General features: G+C 31.8%; 2 protein-coding genes across 5 annotated transcripts; one reads left to right on the top strand and one right to left on the bottom strand.

Moving 5' to 3' along the window:
- Nucleotides 1-733: 733 nt before the first annotated feature.
- LOC106369988 (metal-independent phosphoserine phosphatase-like) lies at nucleotides 734-3710 on the bottom strand. 2 transcript variants are annotated; one of them, XM_048768855.1, is made up of 6 exons: nucleotides 3640-3710; nucleotides 2660-2811; nucleotides 1906-2068; nucleotides 1706-1816; nucleotides 1382-1513; nucleotides 734-1257 (listed from the first exon to the last, which is right to left on the bottom strand). In XM_048768855.1, exons 2-6 carry the CDS (start codon nucleotides 2671-2673, stop codon nucleotides 967-969), a joined length of 711 nt encoding a protein of 236 aa, XP_048624812.1. In that variant the 5' UTR covers nucleotides 2674-2811; nucleotides 3640-3710; the 3' UTR covers nucleotides 734-966. The 2 variants fall into 2 exon arrangements, with proteins under 2 accessions (XP_048624812.1, XP_048624811.1); XM_048768854.1 differs by lacking the exon at nucleotides 3640-3710 and having other exon boundaries at nucleotides 2660-3205.
- Nucleotides 3711-11946: 8236 nt separating this feature from the next.
- LOC106372518 (DNA gyrase subunit B) lies at nucleotides 11947-16588 on the top strand. 3 transcript variants are annotated; one of them, XM_048768857.1, is made up of 11 exons: nucleotides 11947-12091; nucleotides 13216-13250; nucleotides 13547-13635; nucleotides 13725-13835; nucleotides 13908-13978; nucleotides 14043-14184; nucleotides 14256-14354; nucleotides 14462-14590; nucleotides 14673-14778; nucleotides 15195-15271; nucleotides 15535-16588. In XM_048768857.1, exons 3-11 carry the CDS (start codon nucleotides 13594-13596, stop codon nucleotides 16324-16326), a joined length of 1569 nt encoding a protein of 522 aa, XP_048624814.1. In that variant the 5' UTR covers nucleotides 11947-12091; nucleotides 13216-13250; nucleotides 13547-13593; the 3' UTR covers nucleotides 16327-16588. The 3 variants fall into 3 exon arrangements, with proteins under 3 accessions (XP_048624814.1, XP_048624815.1, XP_048624813.1); XM_048768858.1 differs by lacking the exon at nucleotides 11947-12091 and having other exon boundaries at nucleotides 12880-13250; nucleotides 15535-15642; nucleotides 15673-16588; XM_048768856.1 differs by lacking the exon at nucleotides 11947-12091 and adding an exon at nucleotides 12886-13119.
- Nucleotides 16589-18634: the final 2046 nt, after the last annotated feature.

Raw genomic sequence — 18634 nt, forward strand, 5'->3', positions numbered from 1 at the left:
GATAGAATAAAAAGAAATAACTTTGATATATACGTTTTTCAATGGATATTCGTGACGTTATAAACTAAAATGTACATATCGATATCATTTTGGAATAGATTCACACTGTTTATTTTTTTGGTCAACTTTGAGAGGTTTGGTGTTTGATACTAAATATATGTGAATTTACGAAAAGCCACGTAACAAGGTGTGGGTTGAGATGATGAGTGTGTGGCTGAAATGGACTTGAGCTCTTAAAGAAGCCTTTGGGATATGAAACGACCTTAAAGTTGTTCTAAAAGCCATCTTCTCTCTTATCTCTCTACTGTATCATTCCCGTTGTCTAGCTCTCTCCCTCTCTCGTTTTTGATAAGATAAGAGCAACAACTTATTGTCAGTTGGCAAAAATCACGAGACCAGCACCCAAAAAGGAGGGAACACAAGCACCAATCTGAACAGGTGTGAGACGACACTTGCCGGAAAGATCAAAGATCACAGGGAGTTTTGATTAAAAAAAATATATATATCTTCTTGTTTTTTTTTTTTTTTTTTTTTTTTTTTTGGAACATATATATCTTCTTGTTTAAATCTACCATTTTAAAGTACAAGTCATTAAATGTCATTTTTACAGATCGAGTTGTCGTTTTGCTTGTAAAAGAAGTCTATTATATAAAGTAGAGACATGGACAAGTGATAATAGTTAAAGTTAGTTTATGAAATAAGTAGAGTTCTCTACTATAGCAAAGTGTGTGTGTAATGACTATTTATCTAAAAGTTTGGGAATTTAAAGATCTTTATCAATCGATTATTGCAAATTACAAGAAGATATAAACTTGTAAACAGAAGGACATCGATCTCATAATCGGAAACACATCTTAGCAAAGGAAAAAAAAAAGACAATCAGAAAACATCAAAGAAGTACATTATAGAATGGATAGATGAAGACCATTCTCGATCGACAGAAACAATGGGGAAGATGATAGTTCTCTAGGGCTTGGAGTCTCCATCAAAACCACGTTGCAGAAATCCAACGGAGGAGAGATGCGAGACATCGCTCCAAGAATCAATGATCCATTTCTCCTCATGGAAGTGAACAACATTCACCGAAGCATTAAGTAGTTTTCCAGCTGATGAAGCTTTTGTGATCATCAAGTAAATTGCCCTTAACACTCCTCCATGAGTCACCACTATCACTCTCTCTCCTTTGTGCTTCTTGGCAATTTGCTCAAGAGCATTCATGGATCTCTCGCAAAGTTGGTCAAAGCTCTCTCCTCCTCCCTATTGATTTGTATGATAGACATGCGTTAGAAATAAGACCATGCATTTAATGTAAGATATAGTTAAGCAAATGAATATATATGAATATAAAAATGATGAGAGATCAAATATGAATTAGGCTTACAGGAATCTCGAGGTCATTTTGGGAAGAAAAGAAAGCAGAGTAAGCTTCAGGTTCTTTCTCTGCTCCTTCTTTCCAGTACAACCCTTGAAGACTACCCACATGCCTCTCCTTTAAGTCAGGTACTTCAGTCACCTGTATAAGCATATTTTAATTACACCATATAATCACAACTCCTAAAATTTTGGAATACTGAAAAATGTTTTTGGTGTTTTTAAAAACAAACATGTGAATACTATTGAATTTCTTTTAAAAAGGAATTTTCTAAATTTAAACTCATGTTATATGATTTTTCTTATATAGGATCGATAAAGATATTTTACAGACCTCGGGACAAAAACAAGCTTCTGCGATCATCAGAGCAGTGTCTTTGGCTCGCTTGAGGTCAGATGAATACACAGCTACGGGTCTCTCCTCTTTCCCCAATCTCTCAGCGATCTAATGATTATTTAAACAAAAGAGAATTGGTGTCAATAAAATATAATATAATATCGAAGGAGAAAGACGTGAAAGGAATTGATCTTAACTGCTACAGCCTGCTTTAGCCCAACTTCGTTAAGGTCTGACTCTATTTGTCCCTGGATTCTTCCAGCAGCATTCCAAGTGGTTTCTCCATGGCGAACAAGAACAATCTCAGTCACTCCACTTTTGACATCCTCACCAAATTTAAACTCCTTCGATGCATCGATACTACATATTTATAAATTCTCTATTAGCCACACATCAAAAATACAATGCGATATATTTTGCATGCATTCAAACTCTCACATCAATTAATCATGATCAGTGCGCTAAAAACATGCTGTGTAATTATGGACGTTTGCTCTTAATAATCGGAACACTGGAATAATACAACTAAACATTGTTTTCACAATAACGATATATTAACGCTGAAAATAGGTATAGTGGACTAACAAGCGAATCTGAATCAGCTATGTTTTTAAGACGTTCATGATATATACTGTATAATATAACAAAATAAAATGCACTAGCTATAAACGTTTTACTTAGTGTATGTACGAATAATAAGTGTTGAAACTATCCGAAATTAGAGAATGATAAACCCAGGGTTCTTATGATAGAGTTTTTTAGCGGAAGTTAAAAAACTGTTTCTTAACTTTTAACTAAAAAAGCTAAGAACCGGTTCTTAAATAAGTACTTTAAGAACCGGTTCTTAACTTTTTTAGTTAAAAGTTAAGAAACAGTTTGTTAATTTCCGCTAAGAATCCCACTCTAAAAACCTCTGGTTAATCATGGTTTTAACTAAGATAGAAAGTGTACCATTCATGACCCATGCTAGTGGTCTTTTGCCGGTCGAAAAGTGAAACAAAAAGTGAAAGTTCGAAGCCAAAGAAGAATATAGAAGAGAGAAAGATGTGTGTTTGTAGTTATGATAAGTCGATTTGGGCTCTGCTTTTATAACCTTTTTCCCCCTGAGGAAAGAAAAACAATTTTTTGGTTTGTCATTTTTTTATTATACTTAAAGGGATCAAAATAATGAAATAATTAAAATTCGGGCAGCTCATCGATTGATAATGCTGGTCATATTTGTTAATTACTAAAATACTTAATTATATGGATTTTTAGAGAAATCATTTGATCGATAGGTATTGTAACCACGTGTGATGTCGATATTTCAATGTTTTGTTCAGATCGGAATCTCTTACGAGATCAAGGGAAAATACTTGAGGGAATCTCCTAGAAGCTAGAATATGACTACTCCATGATTATAATTTATGTTAACGATTGTTTTTTATTAAGTTTGCAATTTGTTTGCCACCGGATGAGTAAACCATAAGCAGGTCTGACCATTAGGCAAGAGCAACACATTTTTTACTTGTGAAGTTATTTTGACAAATCGTTATATCAAAGCCTATTTAGATAAATATTATATCCAACATTTTTATATATCCAGCATTTAATATTGAGTAATTAAGATATATAGCTTTTAGTTTTGTAAATATTTACAAAATGTATTATGTTAAAAGATATCTTAAATCTTGGTAGGACTTAAGAAAATTATGAATGAAAGTGTGATGATAACAATAATATAAAGTGGGAAAACATTTTAAAAACCGATATGAAAATAGACGAATATGTGGAATCGTGATTTGATCACTTTCCTTAATTCAATAAATCGTCCGTAGGTGAGACGGTTTCTGTACGATTTTGAGTCCCAGGATAAAACCACGTGAGACTGTTTTGCTTCACTCAAAACAGAATCAACGAACTAATTACCACGCTATACTCTTGAGACTTACTTTGAAAGACTAGAAGTATTGCTGGAACTTTTGTATGTAGAAACTTATGTATGAATTTGTGAGTTCTCAAGTGTATGAGCGTGTGTGTCCTCAATAGAGAGGTAAGATATTTATTTATAGGATAGATTCACAAAACTTAGTCATAAAGCAACTTGACATGTGTTATTGAGTTTGTTTAAGCTTTTGACATTTGTCACTAAGTCATCAAGGTTAAACACCAAGTGAGTTTTAGCATTTGCCATTTGTCACTAAGTTGGATAGCTTAGTCATTAAGTTAGATTAGTTACCAACTTTATTTAGCTTAAGCCATTTGTCACCAAATAGACTTAGCTTAGTCATCAACTTAGTAAAAAGGCTTTTTCATCATTTTACTCAGCCCATGGACTTGCAAATGTGATGGGCTTTCTCCATATAAAGTACAACATTTACATCACATTAGGGGTCCGATTGGTAAAGTCTTTCGCTTTAGACTGTCGCTTTAGACCATTGACTTTAGAGATTTTGGTTGTTAAAGCGGTAAGTATTATTTTAAAAGATAAAAATAATAATAAAAGTTATAGAAATTGTTATTTTATTCTTAATATTCCATTACAAATATAAAATTATACAAATAATAAAGAAAAACCATATATGAAAAAAAAAGTAAATTAATATGGATCTCAAAATAACAAGAAAAACATAACAATAATTAATTTATCAAAATAGTTTTAAAATAAAATTAATATAACTTACATTAAGGTGTTTTAGTTATTATGGGGTAAAGAAAAAGTTATTTTTAGGTAAAAAAAGTTATTTTTATGATAAAAATGTTTTTTTCTATTCTCAAAGTCACGTAGAAGTGGCCGTAGAAAAACTAGTGTAAAGGAGAAGCAGGGCCGGCTCGAACCTTTTACGGACCCTGGGGCAAAAAAAAAAAAAAGACCCTTAACCAATGAAATTGAAATTTTGATATTGTAGCTACAAGGTAAAATAAAATCGTTTTCGTTTGAAAAGGTAAGCACAACCATAAAAATAAAACAGTCTTGCTTTTTTTATAGCTTTTTTTTTTGAGAATGAAATCATTTGCTTCTACAAAAACCTTCAAAATATAACATCTTTAGTCGGCTATACTTCAAAGTCAAGTTAATTTCTAAAAGTTAAGTAAAAAGAAAAGTACGTCTGGATTTAAGAATCATAAAAATGAATTGAAGAAGTTGAAAGTGAAATGGATACCTTAAACAAGAAAACAAAAAAAAAATCCTTAGACGTTTTAGAAACGAAAAAATATTTTACTCTACCAAAAAAATCAGTGATCTCTAAACAAAAAACAGGATAGTAAAAATATATTAAAGATCGCTTACATAAACTAATCAACAATGTAAGAATCCTCGAAGAATCAACGATTTTGAGATTTTTAAAATAGTATTGTCATTGAAAACGTCTTGATGAAATATACTCATGCCTAAAAAGCTCACATTAGGTAACTACTTTTAATGTTGATTATAATATTTTAATATTAATTATAATTTGGTAAAAAAATTTAAAAAATTAAAATAAATAAGATATTGTTTCCATAAAGTTATATTTATAATTTTTTTATTTATTAATTTTGTTTTTCAAAAAAAATATATGTATTGTTTACAAGAAATTAAATTGCACTACTACATAAAAAAAAAGAAAAAATTATGGGCCCCCTCCAACAATGGGCCCTGGGCGGATGCACTGCTGGCCCCTGGTCATCAGCCGGTCCTGAGGAGAAGAGCGAAATAAGAAAGGGTTTTGAAAACTTTAGAATGAATATTTTTCAAAAAAGCTTGATTGGTAAAAAATGGACTTTAGAAACTGTTTATTCCCACAAACTCTTGACAGCCACAACTCTAATCGGACCCTAGGTTAGTTTTTTTTACTCAGCTCAATAGGTTTGTAAAATTCTATTTACACATATTTAATTTTTACTCAGCCCTTAAGCTTGTAAAATAGTTTCAACAAATCTTAATATATAAAACCTTGGGATCGATCTCCCATCAACATGTAGTCTACTTGTGGAGATTCATTTATCTGATTTGCAGACGTCATATAAAAATGCACATGAAGAAATTAACATGTCTTTTATATATGCATGTGGCATGTGTGTAATCTACATTATAATATGGCAGTTGCATCACTCCTGATGCGACACGTCAGCAATATGTGGGTCCTATTTTTAAAAAGTGTGAAAAAATGTCAAATCTGTGACTCAAACCTGGGTTAATGAGATCTAAACACCAACTTTTATACCACTGAGCTAAATGATACTTTGTACATTGATGGCCGAAACTAATATATATTTATGAAGGTCGGTTTAATAATGTCCCATAAATAAATAAAATGATTTACAAATCACGTTCTCTATTATTTGCTGATTGATTTGTGAACTTATTTTTTAAACTCGCTAGCCCATCTATTACATCAGCTTATACATTTGATTAAAGCCTAAGCCTATCTTAATAAACCATAAAACTGGCCCTAAAAAACCTGCAAGTCGTTAGTTCTTCGTCTTCGACTGAGACCTATGGTTTTCCCAATCATGCGCCTCCGCTCCAATACACAGACGCTACTGTCTAAACTTCTCCAATCAAATCCATGGAACTCTTAGTCTCCCTCTATCTCTTCATCTCTCTCTCTTTACGCACACCATCAAAAACGCTAGCGTCTCATAACTGTTACGAACGGCTTCGATATATATAGGTCATGCTAGATCCAGGAGTCCAACTTCTCATATCTACGAGCACATTTTTTTCAATTGTTGAGCATGTCTGTCTCTGATGCTATTGTCGTCCTCCCCACCACCTTCAACGCTCTCCACCTTTGTCGGTTTTCTCAAGTTTGTTGTTGGCCGTCTCCTCAGCTACTGGGATCTTCGTAATAACTAAATAACGTGAAGCTTTGAAAGAAAAAAACTAATAACATAGGCACCTAGTTATAAGTCTATAACCAATAACGGTAGTTAAAAAACAGGTCATGCATGTGGAGTAGCGACACAGAAATAATGAGATTCAGTTCCTCACAATGAGGATCGGTGGTCCTATAGTATCTTGCCACATGGAGGAAATAATGAAGCTCGTTTTTGTTTTAAACCTATATCGCCATCTTTCTTTGTCGTATAATCTATGAACTGGCCATGTTTAATCGTTTGAGCTTTGAATCTGTGATCCTATATTGGATACTTTTGAACATCCCTTTAGTTCAGAACCGTTCAAAAATAAGTATTCACTTTCAATTGTAACCAATCTTTTGTTTTGTTAAAGTGAATTTAGATTAAACATTATGTTAATTGATTAAACATCTATTAGACTTATTTACCTTTTTCAATGATGATTTCATATTAGTCAAACTCTTCTAGCTTTTCAATAACGGCTCAGAAAACCATAAAAATGGACTAGAGAAACGGTTACTTACCAAACAACACATGTTGAAGTTTACCGACAAAAGAACGATCGATGCTATTAGATTACCGTGACCGGCGTTATAAAAGAAAAATTAATTTCCCGATCTAGCAACTATTGATTTGAGGTCAGGTGGGATCATAATAAAATAAATTCAAATTTCCCCAAAATGTGGCACTGTCTGTAACGAACCACGTGTGGAAAATGACAAATTGCCAGCGTTTGCGTATACTTGTTTGGTTCCAATCTTTAAGGATTCGTATCACTTTTCTCATTTTCTTTTCATATTTAATGTGTTAGTTTATCTTAATAATGTCTTGATTCCCTAATCAGCCACACACTTATAACAAGAAGACAGCATGATATATATAAACAATATGAAAAATTAGTTGAACTGTAACAGATCGCCATAATATTCAATTTGGAAATTAACCCATGTTTTTTAAACTTACAAACTTATTTTTTATACGAGGGTTGATTACAAATCAGGTTACTAATTCTGATGAATATTATTACCACCTAAAACAATGATTAGGAATTTCATTTTTGGCGACGGAAACCCGTTAACCAAAAATTAACGTGTGATCAATATTCAACTCCTTAATCACTAAATAACACATTTCTTATATTTTATTTAGCTCGTTGAAATGACAATTTTCTTTTAACACTAGTTTAAATTTATATTTTCTCAATCAATCATTGATTTGTTAAGCTTTTTAATTGAAACTAATCAATTATTGTATAAATTAATTTATATTTCTGTATATTATTTTGTACTAGCGTAAGATTTTAATGTTTTATCCTTTCAAAATTGCTTCAATCAAGAGCAGTGGTCTGCCTAGTTGACAATTATTTATAGACCAGAGCAAGCCCATACTTTTTTTAACACTTTATTTTATCAATATTGGTTCAAAACCATTACATCATAATAAAAAAAACTCCATATATGAAGTAAAAAGAGAAAGCTAATACCCACACTAGAAATACCAGAAATAATTTTTAATCACATTAACAATATGATGACGATCTTATAAGAGTCTAAGGCAAATAATTAGACGTTCTCATACCTACAATAGCAGGAGGACTTCTAATATCTTTAAGATGACATAACATTTCTTATGTTTTGAGAGATTTTCTTCTTCGATTGCTCTTGTTCATCATTAACTTTAGGAAGCCCTACAAACAAGTTGAAAGCAAAACACAAACCAGAACAACCTAAAACCCCAAACGGATTTTTAGAGATAGAAATTTAAACACCAAAAGAAAAACTTAGACTTAAAACATAAAAGATAACAATCCGATGATTAAAAGCGAAAATCTTATTCGGAAATCCGTTGTTCCAACACTACATCAGATCCACTGATACTACAAGATCAAGTTTTGACTCTTCACGTTTAAAACACCATGTCTTCCAATAAAAAAACCCATCGAACTATCATAGATGCAATCAGAAACCACCAATAAAATATCTTCACTTCCAGATTCTGCCAAAATCAGAGTCAAGTTTATAAAAAAAACTCTTTCATGACATACCATCTAATCTATTAAAAGGGAAGTACATTTTGTACTTAATTTTTAGTTTTGCTCAATAATTACTTTTCTATACCACTGATATTAAACACAGAATTTTGACTTTTAATTAAATACATGATTTGCCTTATTAATAAACTTGAAAACTACTAAACCAATTCACCTTCTGTTGCCCACATATAGTTCTATACAATTAATAAAACACAGTGTTTTGCCTTATTACTAAACCATACAATTAGAAACTGATACTAAACCAAACCATTAAAAATCATCAAATTAGATGAGTTGTTTCCTACATATGCTAAGAAAACCATTGATAAAAAATTGTATTAAATTATGATAGTACCTTCTTCCTGTATTACATCGCATCTTCATCTTAATAACACCACCTGTTTTCTCAGTCTCGAGAATCAAAACACTTATATTAGATAGAACAAATCCATGTAATTGATTAAGAAAGCTTGAAAATTGTATTCTTTCTATCATAATATATATCATGTTTTATACAAATTTAAAAAAATTCAACATCAAAACAATAAGATAATATCCGTAGAAATTATTTTGTTTTAAAATTAAAACTAATCATTTATTAATTTCCTAAAAGAATGACCTTCCTAAATCTATTCCTATATTTTAGCAAATCTTTGTAACAATCACGATACCAAATCATTCACATAACTAGCACAAGATTTTTTAGGTTTCTTATCTTGCAAATCACGTTTAAAATCATATCATTTAACCGGACTAACCTATTTAGTATTTTATGGGCTTGGTCCATTAAAATATAATTAAAGCTTAATCCACATATATTGTGATGAAAATAAAGTTTTAACATTGTAATTAAGTTTTGGTCCATTTTACCAAATTAATTACCAAATAGTTATTTTTTTATTTGTCATGGTGTTAATATAATACATATGGTTTATATATCAACCCATCTATTTATAATTTACATAAGATGTTTTATTTTGAAAATTTTGAATTATAAATTTATATAAATATATAATTACATTATAAATAGGATAATGTAGTTAAGTATTACTAATTGACAAACATCTTATATAATAAATTGTTTTGATTTGTCTAATATCCCATCACGATATAAACAATCAACAACAAATTTAGAAACAATTACTTTTTCATGTTGGGTTTAATCTTGGTAATAAAATGAACCGAGCTTTCTTTTGGGTTTACATCAATCAAAAAACTCAAAAAATATGAAACAGTAACATCAATGTTTAACATCTATTAAGTTTGAACATATATCCGCGCGGACGTGCGGGTTCAAAATCTAGTAGATTTTTAAGTTCTCATATAGATCAAATTCTCAAAAAGAAAAAAAAAATAAATAAAATAGGCACAATGCTGGATCCTAAAAGTGCTACCAGACGTTGACCTTTTTATGACTTTACGCTAAAAACACCGAACACTTAGTATTTTTGATTTAGAGTTTAAGATTTATTCAAGGGGTTAGGGTTTACCCAAAAGTTTAGGGTTTAGGATTTAGAGTTTAGGAATTATGAGTTAGGGTTTAGTGTTTTGCTGACGATGTTAAAAATATTTTTTTTTTGTAACTACTATTTAAAAAATAATAATTTTACCTTTTTATTTTAAAAACATAATATAACTTGATAATATTTTGTTTACTTTTCTAAAAGATATCGAATTTGAATAATGAAATCCTAGGGGTAAACCCATGAATGACTCAACTCTTTTTTTATAGATTGAATTTTCAAAAAACACAAACAAAGATTGGGCTGCCTAGTGTTTTATATCTGGGGAATTGAGTGAGATAACACCAAAAAAGCATAATTCACTATCTAACTAAAATCCAACCATCTCTCCTATTTTCTTTTTCTATCTCTCTCTACTTTTTCTCTACAAAACTAATTTCTCTTTTTTTCTTAGCTATTTCACAAATAAGCCCTTTATATCTTGAGTCATATACTAATAAAATTTTTTCTTAAGGAAACACGTGATGAGTTTTTACGAGTTTATTTTGTTTAAATTTATCGCCTCCTTATGTTACCCTTATAATTTACACTAGGTTAAGATCCGCGCCTTGCGCGAGATCAACATTATATATAAAAATTATTTTATGTATTAAATATTTTTACATATTATGAAATAATAAATATTTATTAAATAATTAAAAGTCAGTAACTATTAAATATATAATTAAATTGGTGCAAACATATAAATCAATTTTATTAATCCAAAAAATATTTTTTTTTATATTTGATAGGATATGTTATTAAATTTAAATGATACTAACATAGATAATATATTTTAGTATATTTTAAATATTAATGTCTATTAAATGATGATTTCTACTCATATAGTTTTTTCGATCATTTGTATCTTTTATAGAAAAAAATTTAAATTACGGATAACAAAATTTTCATTGTGGGATTAATAGTTTTAGTAATTTATAATTTAAAAAAAAAATAAGTTGTCAATGATCGTTCAAAACTTTTATCAAAACAATTGTTCAAAGTAAATTTTGAAACTAAAATATTGTATTTTACATGGTGTATAGTTTAGTTTAAAATGATATATATATTAATCTTAATAATTAATTAAATTAGACTTTTTACTTATATAATTTTGTAATCATTTGTATTTTGTCATAACAAAAATTTTAAACCATGAATCATAAAATTTGAATGTGAGACTTTTAACAGTTTTAGTAATTTATAGCCGTTTGTAAAAATTCAAAATATAAGATATACATAAAAATCTAAATTTTTATTATATGGTTATTGTGGTTGTTTAATTTATTTAATAGTTTAAAATTAAACAAATATGATAGAAGATACACTATTTTTTATCAAATCTTTATTATTTAAAATCATTAATTGCCTTATATACTTTAGCCACATTAGGCAATTCCGTAAATTTTATTTAAGAAAATAATAAAGTACTTTAATGATGAATTTATTGTTAGTTTAATAAAAAACTTATTATATAATTAGATGAACTAACATTAAGAATCATTTTAGTGATGATATGTGGCTTAAAAAAATGCTTCTCAAATAATATACAGGGGATTGGAGATGCCAAAGGCTCAGAGGAAATTTATCGCCTCCTTAGAGGATGTTGGGCCTATTACTTAGTTGGGTCGATCCATTACTGCTTCACCCTTCGTGTTTCCTGCTCAGTTTGGGTTGGATCTTCAACTTTTTGAATCCAAGATAGGCCTAACATGACAAGATGAATCACTTATAGGTTGGCACATTATGGAATATGTCTAATACTAATAATTTGTTCTTAAATCATGTATATCTCCTGGGCCTAATAATTAAGGTCCACTAACTTATGTAATTATTTTGAACTAGGGTTTCAGAATTTTGTACTATAAATATTAGACTTCATATGGATTGTTTACTAAGGAGACCATCACCACCTCCTCCCCTTCCTCTAAATTAGATCTTGCTGAGAAAAAAGATCACCCTAACTCCTTGAAAGAAGTTTATCTTCTAAGAACATAATTAGACTGTTCTCTCCAAATTCAAAAGGTATGTATATGTCTAAATTCTTTATTTCCTACAAGTATTCTAATACATATATGCAAAACTATTGTTTATGAATTTCTAACTTAAAACAAATCGATGATCGTATTAACACGTATATTTAATCATCTAAAAACTCAGATGAAATATTTGAATGATGAGTTATCTATATCTATCGAAACTGATTTATGATATATGATCATCTAAAATCTATGAGTGAGATTAAAGCGCTGAATAATATATGTGATGATGATTGTGAAGTCAATAAACATATATTTTGAGTTTCCTAGAAATTAACGCGCACCGGTTCCAAGTAGAGCGGTGGAACTTTTAAACCTAATAAATAATTAAAAATCAGAATGATAACATGACGAACAACTGTTAGTGAATGATTACACTGCGATATTAATAGTAACAAAAATAAACATATATATATATATATGTATATGTAGAGATTTTTGTTACTATTAATTATTTGGCCTTAATTGCCGTGCGCTGTTGTTATAAACAGCGTAACTCTAAATTTCTAGTTTTGATCTTTTGATATACTTAAAAAGTAAAAATATCATTATAATTGATGAAATTTAGAATGATTCGACTAAAATTAGATTGAATTTCCAAATTCCCCCAAAAATCAAAAGTTAAATCACTCATATTGAATTCACCTTTATAGTTTGAAGAAAAATAATAAGATATATTATAAAATATAAAATATTGTTAATAAAAGCACCTCCGATTGGGATTCTATCCATTGAAGTTCTAAAGATTCATACGTGTATATGTTGTATATGTATTGTAGTCTATTATTTTGTGGAAAATCTCATCGTCAAAGTAGAATCCCCCAGGGGAGGTGCTCCAGAGTTTTAACTTTTAACCATATCTAGCACTTAACGCTGCGTATAAAATTTACAAATATACAACTTTGACAATTTTATTTAGAAGAAACTCTTATTAATGTTTTGAATCTTTTTTTTTTGATCAAAATAATGTTTTGAATCTAATCGTTGAAAACAACGAGGCAAAAACGATGGGGGGTGGTTATGGATTTCATATCTGTCTCCGTATTTTCGATGTTTGTTTGTTGTCGTTATAAATAACTGACAGTTTTCTTTCATATTAATCTCCAACAGGCACATATCGCTGCGGATGATTCACAAAACTTAAGGTTGGTTTCCTCTCTCCCTCCCTATGATCTCTAGCGTATTCTTAGGATTCGATCCATTAGGATTGATGCAATTTCCCTTACTATCGAATATGTTATTCTGTTCGATTTGATCCGATTTGAATTGGCTCTTGTTTTGAGGAATACATGTTTGGTTGCTCTTTCAATATTAGTTTAGATTCTCTGCTGTTCTGTCTTTTTCTGTTGGTCTTGATTGATTATTTTTAGTTTTTTTTTTTTTTTTTTTTTTGTAATGGGGTATTGTTGTGGATGATTGAAACATTGATGCAATTTTCCAGAAAAAAATTGCGTATATAATCCGTGAAGTCAGTTGGTAATTTCAGTAATGTACGGTGGAAGAAGGGTATCACTGCATGAGATCAAAATGGTGAATTTTTCTGTTTACTTCAAATCTACTAAGGATTTATATATATATTGTTGCCGTAAGTGATTTATATATGTTAGTGTGTTTCTCAGGTTAAAGTGTCTATTGAAAGGGAGGATAACGACCTCAAAAACAACCATTATAAAGAATGTTATTATGCTGGAGGCTCAAGTGAATATATCAGTTGCCTCAATCCTGATAAGGTGAGAATTTTTGCATCCCTTGGTGGACGTTAATTTTGAAAAATTGATTCACTGGTTGCTTATTATTTTCAGAAACCACTTCATGATGTGATGGGTTTCAAAAGAGAGTTAAATGGTATCATCATGGACATTGCACTTCAATGGTATGTGTCCCCTTCCCCTCCTACTATTTTTATGGTACTCTTGAACAAGATCATCCTGTTTCAGGTACGTAGATGGATATTCAGACACAATGCTAGGATATGCTAATGGCATCCGCACCAACGATGGTGGAACGCATATAGACGGTGTGAAAGCTTCGATAACAAGAACTCTTAACAGCTTTGCGAAACAGTCCAAGGTTTTCAAGGTAATAACACCACTCACATCTACTAACCATTATTAGCTGATGTTAATATATTTTGCTGGCGATATCTTCAGGAAGAGGATGTTACTTTCAGTGGGGAGCATGTTAGGGAAGGACTGACCTGTGTTGTCTCAGTTATTGTTCCAAATCCCGAGTTTGAAGGTCGAACACAGGTACGTATGATCATAGTCCCCTTGTGATCTTCTTCTTTGGCAATGATGTTTTGTGGCTTTCTTCGTTTTTTTGGGCTAATGTTTATGTCTGTCTTACCATCTGGAAGACGAGATTAGGGAATCCATATATCAGAGAAATTGTTGATCAATCAGTCCAGATGTACTTAACGGAGTATTTTGAATTGCATCCAGATGTGCTTGAGAGCATTCTCTCCAAATCTTTTAACGCTTATAAGGTATGCCTATTGATACTAGTACTGTATCTTCATATGAAGACATCCACAGTTCTATATCATTATTGTTACTTTCTCTTTATAGACTGCATTGGCTCTCAAGAGGGTAAGAGAAGTGATTAGATCAAATAGTGTATCAACGCCATGCACCATTTCTGAGAAACTAACCAACTGCTCTTCTGAGAAACCTGGTATGTATTTGCCCTTCATGAGATTTTTTTTTATAGCAGCTCATAACATGAGCTCTGTTTGATGAACTTTGGTAAGTATAATATGATAAACTACCACATGGGTTGACCAAGTGGTAGGAGAAACCTGGGGCAAGGCCAGAAATGCGGATAGTCCGTTGTTATCCCCACGGTTGTAAACAACATTCACTTGTGGTGAGCTTGTAGGAAACCCCCTTGTTGGGATCCTACGCACCACCACAAGTATTGCTTTATAACAAACACAAACCAGACAGTCCCAATAAAAATTTCTGAGATAGAACTTTTATGTTCTTGAATATATATATAGTGGCTAGAGATTTAATCTCATAGATTCAGAGTGTGAGGTAGAATAAGGAAACAAGATAGTTTTAATTAAACTTTTTTTCCAATACCTCCAGAGATTTTAGTAGGCAGAGGAGTTATTTCTGGTGGCGCTGCAAAACATGGTTGTGACTCTCTTGATAAGCGTTTCCAAGTAAGACATTCTTTGATTATAGTTTTATATATGGGCAAAGTATGGCTTGAGAATAGCCATACTTGGGGAAAGATCTTTCCCCTTTTTTAAGTTTAGTCAGGACAGCTCGCGAGAGCTGTCAAGATAGACATATGGGAAAATGGGATGGAAACTAATCATTGGTAACTCCTTATGAGCATGCCAATGCCAAAGCTTCCTCTCTTCCACCAGCCAAAAAGGCATTTGTCTTGGTGGCTCTTACGGTTATCTCTATCTCTTGCCAGAGCAAAAGGATGCGTGAACAGCCTCGACGTAATAGTGCAGTCTCTACAGCTCATGGAAAGTCTTTAGAGAATACTAGTGATTCAAGCTCTGACAAGAAGCGCCAAAAAGTTAAATCTTGTGTTCCATCCTCACAAAAAACGGCCGCTGCTTCAAACCCACGAAACAGTAAAGATGTTAGCGTCAAGAGTGACAAAGGTGGATCCCCTGGTTCAGACAAAATCAAACATATCCCAGTAGGTCATGTTTTCCAGGCTGAGATACCAGTTTGGATTGCGCCAACCAAGAAGGGCAAATTCTACGGCAGCCCCGGAGATTCTGACACACTTAGGTGGCTAGGAACTGGTGTCTGGCCAACGTACAGCCTCAAGAAGAAAGCTCACTACAAAAAAGTCGGCGAAGGAAGAAAGGACACGTGTTCTTGCGCTTCTCCAGGATCAACCAGTTGCATAAAGCAACACATTAGAGAAGAAAGGGAGCTTCTAGAGAAAGATATAGGGCGTGCTTTCTATACTTGGGAGTTTGATGAAATGGGTGAAGAAGTGGGATCAAAAACATGGACGTCCAAAGAAGAGCAAAAGTTCAAATCTCTTGTGAAGAATAATCCTTTGTCAAGTTGTGATGGGTTTTGGAAGATTGCTTCCAAGTCTTTCCCAAGGAAAAGTGAGAAAGATCTCACTAGTTACTACTACAATGTTTTCCTCATCAGACGTATGAGATTGCTTGCTAAGTCTTCTTCTGCTGACCACATCGATAGTGATGATGACCAAAATGAGCACTTCTTAGGTGGATGAACATGTTCCTTTTCCTAGTAAGCTCTTTGGTCATAGGATCCTTATAGGGCAAAAGCACCAATCCAAATGTGTTTTCTTTTTCTTCTCAAAAACTATACATCTTTGTTTTCTTCTTCATGACCTTTGAGAGTTTGAAATATTTTAAATTTGGAATTTCTGAGTTAGGGCTTTAAAAGTCTAGGATTATCTTTTTAGTTCTTCTCCTTTCTAATTTGTATTACCTTTTTTCATTGCAAAAACTTAACATCCTTGTTGACCTACCTAGGCCCATGTTGCACTGAACGGATACGTGGACAGAAACGGATGAAAAACAAGAAAAACTAAAAATTTATAGATACAAATATAACACAAAATAGAAAAGATTGTTGTGAAAAATTGTACATAATTTACCAATCAAGCAATAATTATTAAGTGGAATCCCGTGTGAATCATCAAGGACCCGGAGCACAACTTACAACTTTCATTGTACTATGCTCTCCAAAGAGCAACTCTTCTCATTGGATAGATGTATGTTATACTTGAAAATGGCACATAGCTTTTCTGAGTATTTTAGGGCTTTAAAAGTCTAGGATTATCCTTTTAATTCTTCTCCTTTCTAATACGTATTACCTTTTTTCATTGCAAAAACTTGAGAATCCAGCCCAACATCCTTGTTGACCTACCTAGGCCCATGCTGCACTGAGACGGATACGGGGACAGACACGGATAAAAAGCTAAGAAAAACTAAAAATTTATAGATACGAATATAACACAAAATAGAAAATATTGTTGTGAAAATTTGTACATCATTTACCAATCAAGCAATAACTATTAAGTGGAATCTCGTGTGAATCAGCAAGGACCCGGAACACAACTTACAACTTTCATCGTACTATGCTCTCCAAAGAGCAACTATTCTCATTGGATAGATGTATGTTATACTTGAAAATGGCACCTAGCTTTTACCAAACTAAATTTATTTTGTCACCAACTCTTCTCATTGTATGTTCCCTAGACCACTATTTGCATTTTTTTTTTGGAACACAACATGTTTCATTTACATTCTTAATTGATTACAATGATAAGAGCAACTTTGTACATACAATATGCAGACCTAATTGGAAATTTCTAGAACAAAGCAATAGAACTATAGATATAAAAACTTAACCAAGTTTAATAAAGCGTTTGATTGGTTTTCAAAGATATCACACATGAGTACAATCATAAAGAAACTACACTGTTTACATGAAAATAGTCACTGTAAATTGTCACGTTGAAACCTTCAAAACCTCCATCCTCATCGAAATGTGTCTTGTTGTACCTTCCAGTCCTAAATGAACCATTACACAAAGTGACAAACAGTATGGAAAATCACAATGCTTTCCGGATTTGAAACTAAAAGAAGAGTACCTCTCATGAAGAGGGATTTTGATGGGGAGAATCTCTTGAGGGAGGTGGAAGAGACATACATCTCTAATTGCATACATCTTGAATCTATTGAACTTCCGGTGTAGGGGTAGGCGTCCGAATACATGTTTGGGTTTGAATTGGCTATTTTAGTATTTGGGTATAGAACATATTCGGATATTTTTATACTTCGGATTGGATTCATGTATTTGTACTTAAAAAAAACAATAAATCTGAATCAAATAATAATGTGTATGTTGTAAGGCAGAACAATATAGTATTAATCAAACAACAAGAAAATAGGTTGTTAACCAAAGAGCAGAGCATCAAGTACTCATATACTTCACAAAAGCAACCTTCGAAAAAGATTGTATCTTCCAATAGAATCGAAAGGTGTGGAGAAATTAAAGACGAAACAATTAAATCCACGGCAGAGGTGGGATTAGGTCTAGCGTGAACTATGAAAAATAAATGAATGAGTCTAAATTATTATGGATTTTCGATCGGGATCGAATATTCAATCTCCTCTAACTCAATATATGTTCAGATATTTTTATAGATCGAATAGGGTTTAAGTTCAGGTTTTTCTGATCGGGTTCGGTTCTAGGTATCAGATAAAATTCAGACATACACTATACTAAACAATCTATTTGATCTATAAAAATATCCGAACATGTATTGAGTTAGAAATGTATTGAGTTAGAAGAGATTGGATACCTAATTCCGATTAGTTAATACCCGAAATATCCGAACATGTATTAAGAAGCTAAGAGAAGATTATGGGGAGCTATGATAAATCAAAAAATCCTTTTGGCCGATGCTGACAATTTCCTGAACTCTAGGGAAAGGGTAGAACGTCAAGGTGAGCGCTCAAAGATTTGCTAATCGTTACAAATAAGAAGATTTATGTCGAACTTGTGGT

Source organism: Brassica napus, chromosome C9 (assembly GCF_020379485.1).
Source record: "Brassica napus cultivar Da-Ae chromosome C9, Da-Ae, whole genome shotgun sequence".
Taxonomy (NCBI): Eukaryota; Viridiplantae; Streptophyta; class Magnoliopsida; order Brassicales; family Brassicaceae; genus Brassica; species Brassica napus.

Coding starts and splice junctions, on each gene's coding strand:
- LOC106369988 (XM_048768855.1), bottom strand. Junction 1,817..1,905: donor GGCTAAAGCAGGCTGTAGCA/GTTAAGATCAAT, acceptor AATAATCATTAG/ATCGCTGAGAGATTGGGGAA. Junction 1,514..1,705: donor AAGCTTGTTTTTGTCCCGAG/GTCTGTAAAATA, acceptor ATGCTTATACAG/GTGACTGAAGTACCTGACTT.
- LOC106372518 (XM_048768857.1), top strand. CDS start 13,594: ATGTACGGTGGAAGAAGGGTATCACTGCATGAGATCAAAATG. Junction 14,591..14,672: donor AATCTTTTAACGCTTATAAG/GTATGCCTATTG, acceptor TTCTCTTTATAG/ACTGCATTGGCTCTCAAGAG. Junction 14,779..15,194: donor CTGCTCTTCTGAGAAACCTG/GTATGTATTTGC, acceptor CAATACCTCCAG/AGATTTTAGTAGGCAGAGGA.